The sequence below is a fragment of the Monopterus albus genome, unplaced genomic scaffold (genome assembly GCF_001952655.1).
Source record: "Monopterus albus unplaced genomic scaffold, M_albus_1.0 scaffold339.1, whole genome shotgun sequence".
Classification (NCBI taxonomy): domain Eukaryota; kingdom Metazoa; phylum Chordata; class Actinopteri; order Synbranchiformes; family Synbranchidae; genus Monopterus; species Monopterus albus.
The window spans coordinates 297,503-301,606 of NW_018128219.1; the positions used below are offsets into that span (position 1 = coordinate 297,503).

Genomic DNA, 4,104 nt, shown 5'->3' on the forward strand with positions numbered 1-4,104 from the left:
CAACACAGTGATGCTCTCGGAAAATAAATGGTTAATATCAAAAAGAAACTCCATAATACCTCTCAGACTGAGCAGCTGCACAGCTGTAACGTTAGCGTGTAAGCTAATACCTAACAGACGGGAGACAGGGTGCTTAGATAGCTAGCTAACGGGGCTGCTGACTATCCGATTCCCCAGCTGATGCGTTAGCGCAAAACCACCAGTTAGCTAGCTGCTAGCAGCCTAAACACGGCAGCGTTTCAACGCTGCTTAGACAGAATAGGTGGCACTAAATAAGTCTCTGTAGGAATGACAAAATCAGGTACCTTTTGTTTACACTGTCACTACAGCTCCATTGTCCAGTATTGTCTCTGATTATGAGCCTCACCCCGGTAACATAAACCGTAATATGAGTAATACACAGTGACTCCTGTATAACTACAGAACTCAGGTACTGTTAATTAGCATCCCTGAAAATACCGCGGTCAAGTTAGACGTCCTTCTTTTTTGCGCTTCTTTGTGTGCAATTACGGTATGGGAGCGACCTCCTTCTTCTTCTTCTCCTGGTGTTTATTGGCGGTTTGCAAGCCAACCTAAGATGCATTACCGCCACCCGCTGGGCTGGAGTGTGGAACGATAATAGAGCCGTAGAAATACATACATATATATACTCCACACAGAAAGGTCACGGGTGGGGCCCGAACTCGAAACCTTCTCACTGTGAGGCAACGGTGCTAACCACTGCGCCACCGTGCTGCCCGTATTGCAACCAGTTCAACTGTAAATACTGACAAGTGATCAGATGTTCTTTCCCTTATAACTACTCTACGTTGAGGAATAACTACAGCAGCACACGTTCGACCAGACTCAGCATCTTTGGATCCTTCAGTAAATATCATTAATTTATTTTTGTAATATCGGCCTATAAAACCCCAAAATTGACCTTTACTGGGTGTAGAGTAGAGTAGATACTTTATTGATCCCACAGTGGGGAAATTTCTGTGTTACAGCAGCAATAGAGAACAACCAACATAACACCATAAGAACAGACACATAAGAACAGAACTTCATAAAAACATGGAAAAGATCACAACGAGGACAGCTGCTGTAACTTGCTGCCACTCCACGCGGCACATGCGTACATAAGTACGTAGTAACAAAGAACACTTAGTCTTAAAATAAAAAGTTACATAAAGTGTAGTGGATGAGTATGTAGGTAAATGAATGTCATTAAACTTTCATTTAACTTATGAGATAAATTGTATCATGTCAAAAATCCTAATGTGTGTGCATTAATATATCTGTTAGGATTGCTCGGCACAACTGTGAGCGAGCAGAGAATTAACAGACCCAGGCGGCTGGCTTCGGTGCAAGTAGTGAATTTATTTAACAGTGCTAACAGAGGTGCACATAAATATATACAAAGTGGAAGGTAGGAATTCACCGGGTGTTGACCAACAGTAGTGGAGGGGTTATTGTCCGTGGAGTGATGTTAGACCGGGCTGCGGGGGGTAGGAGTCACTCCTGGGCTGGTCAAGGTGGAGATCCGGTAGAGTGAGGAGGTAACAGATAGTTCAATGAATGTGGAGACTGTGCATCGACCTGTGATGGTGGTTGGTGGAGCTGAGGAAGCCAAGGTCCAGAGGAGAGGTCCAGGTAAGAAAAAGGAGGCACTAGGAATAAATAACATACGTGGAATCAGGAGAAGACGCACAACACATAAATACAAGGGAGGCTGACGACAGAGAAAGAACTAGCAAGGGAGTGATAGTAAAGCCAAGTATAAATAAGGAGTGACAAAGGAGGCGCAGCTGAAGAGTGTCAGAAAATCAGGGCAGGTGTGTCTAATCAAGAAAATCAGTGTAAAGGAACAGACTAGGGCGAGAAAGAGAGAAAGAGAGGAAGGTGCAGCCGGGCAAACCTGACAATATCACTGTACAGGTTTTAGAAATTTAAAGGGGAAATCCCCACTAATTACATTGTAACTGATGAAGTCCTCATATTTGGAATTCCATAAAAAGATTTTCTTTATAGGTTTGCTCCAACTCTCATGATTCCTGCTCTGCTGAACTATGATCACACAAAATATGAAATGATATTAATGTGCAGTTGTTGAGAAAATTAATGGGAAAGTACTCACTAATAATACTGTAAATGACAACACCCTCATATTTGGACTGCCATAAAAAGATTTTCTTCAGAGGTTTGCTCCAACTCTGACCTGATTCCTGCTCAGAGTGACCTAGGCTATGATCACATAAAATATAAAGTAAGATTACTGTATATTTAAAAACAAATTAAAGGAAAAATCAGCACTAAATATACTGTAACTGTAACAATTAGATTTTATTTGTGTATTCACAACAAGAATCATCTCAAGTCACTTTACATAGAGAAAAACCCTCCAAAAATCCCCCTTGAACAAGCATTAGGTGATAATGGAGAGGAAAAACTTGCTTTGACAGAAGAAACATCTGACAGTCCCCAGTTGTTGGTGGGTGACCTTCTGCTTCCACTGGTTTGGGTGAGTGGATGGAGGAGAGAGAAAAAGAAAAGCATCAGTATATAATAGAAAAAAACCAACAACAATCAAACGCTGGTCAGGTTGATGTGGCTGGTGACTGCTCATCAGAGACGCTGAGCTCCAGAGCCAGGGAAACCTGCAGAAGGTACAGGGAGAGAGAGAGGAGACACTACGGGAGAGAGGGAGGACACACTACGGGAGAGAGGAAACACTACGGGAGAGAGGAGACACACAGTTAGTGTAGTGGTGGCATAAAAATACATGGAGCAGAAAGGAAAGGAGCTCAGAGCATCATGATAAGGCTCTATGAGGCCTTTAAGATACGATGGAGCTTTGTCATTAAGGGCTTTGTATGTTAGGAAAAGAATTTTAAATTCTATTCTGAATTTTACAGGGAGCCAGTGGAGAGAAGCTAATATGGGAGAGATATGATCTCTCTTGCTAGTTCCTATCAGTACTCTGGCTGCAGCATTTTGGATTAACTGGAGGCTTTTTAGGGAATTATTGGGACACTCTGCTATCTGAGGATTGTTAACCTTTTATCTATATAAAGATAATGTAAATTAATTCACAAAAGGAGAACAGATTTGGACTCCAGTAAAAAGTTTTTTCCCTGAGGTTTGCTCAAACTCTCCACTGATTCCTGCATGACCTGGATGATCACACATCATTTGAAGTAATCTTACTGCTCAGTATTCTAGAATATTAAAGGGAAGGTCGCCAAACAATATACTGTAAATGAAGATTTCCTTTCAACTCATAAAAACTTTTTATTGAAGGTTGCTCAAACAATGATATTGTGGCTTTATAACTGGATAAATTGCGGAATACTTTGCCAATTAATATTAGATAGTTACAGACTTGGGAACTTTTAAATCTCTGCCGAAGACCAATTTATTTTAGCTTTTGCATCATACTGCAGTTCTGATATTTTCCACTTGCTCTGTTTGTATGTTTTCCCTTGTTTCCTAATTATATTGTGTAAAGTACTTTAAGTACTTTGGTCAACATGTTGTTTTTAAGGTGCTATATAAATAAATTTGATTTGAAGATGTGCACAGTAATACTCAATCCTTCACAATTTCATATTTTTTCACATTTGGCTACAAAAGTTATATGTATCAGTTTAATCCTTGTAATTCACTGAACTCCACCATTAAATGCTAGTATAGGTTTATGTTAGAGATGTAGCAGTTTTACAGTAGTTAAAGTACTTTTACTCATAGTAGTAGTAGCAGAAGTAGTAATAGTAGAATAATCCTGGATATTAATTGAGAGTGTTGTCCCATGACAGTCTTAATTTTCCAGAGGATTTTCATTTAGAATTTTTGGAAATGTTTTATCCTTGGAAATGATATAGCACTCCTCTGTGGAAATGCTTTTGTGTTGCAATACTGCCCGTCTGTCAACATGAACAAAAACTATGCATGCACATCAAGTCAACGGTTCACTTTACAAAAGGAGAGTGGAAACCACCGGCTTCAAACGAGAGGAAAGAGAGGAAACCACAGGTTTCATGACGATTGTCTTTCTACCTGTTTTGATCCACCTTTAAAAACTGTGAGAATCCTTCCTCACCTCTCCTTCTCTCCCGATCTTCC

At 40.3% G+C, this 4,104-nt stretch overlaps 1 protein-coding gene and 1 long non-coding RNA gene across 2 annotated transcripts in view; one reads left to right on the top strand and one right to left on the bottom strand.

Annotated features, from left to right (window-relative positions):
* The window catches only part of atat1 (alpha tubulin acetyltransferase 1), a 28,425-nt gene extending 27,310 nt beyond the window's left edge, over window positions 1-1,115 (bottom strand). Inside the window, exons 1-2 of the mRNA XM_020624847.1 lie at window positions 1,092-1,115; window positions 306-433 (exon numbers count right to left, since the gene is read on the bottom strand). Of these exons, the coding sequence (XP_020480503.1) occupies window positions 306-433; window positions 1,092-1,115 (152 nt within the window). The remainder of the gene's footprint in view (window positions 1-305; window positions 434-1,091) is intronic.
* Window positions 1,116-2,982: 1,867 nt separating this feature from the next.
* Window positions 2,983-4,104, top strand: part of LOC109974578 (uncharacterized) — a 15,854-nt gene continuing 14,732 nt past the window's right edge. Inside the window, exon 1 of the long non-coding RNA XR_002276990.1 lies at window positions 2,983-3,219. This is a non-coding gene — a long non-coding RNA (uncharacterized LOC109974578). The remainder of the gene's footprint in view (window positions 3,220-4,104) is intronic.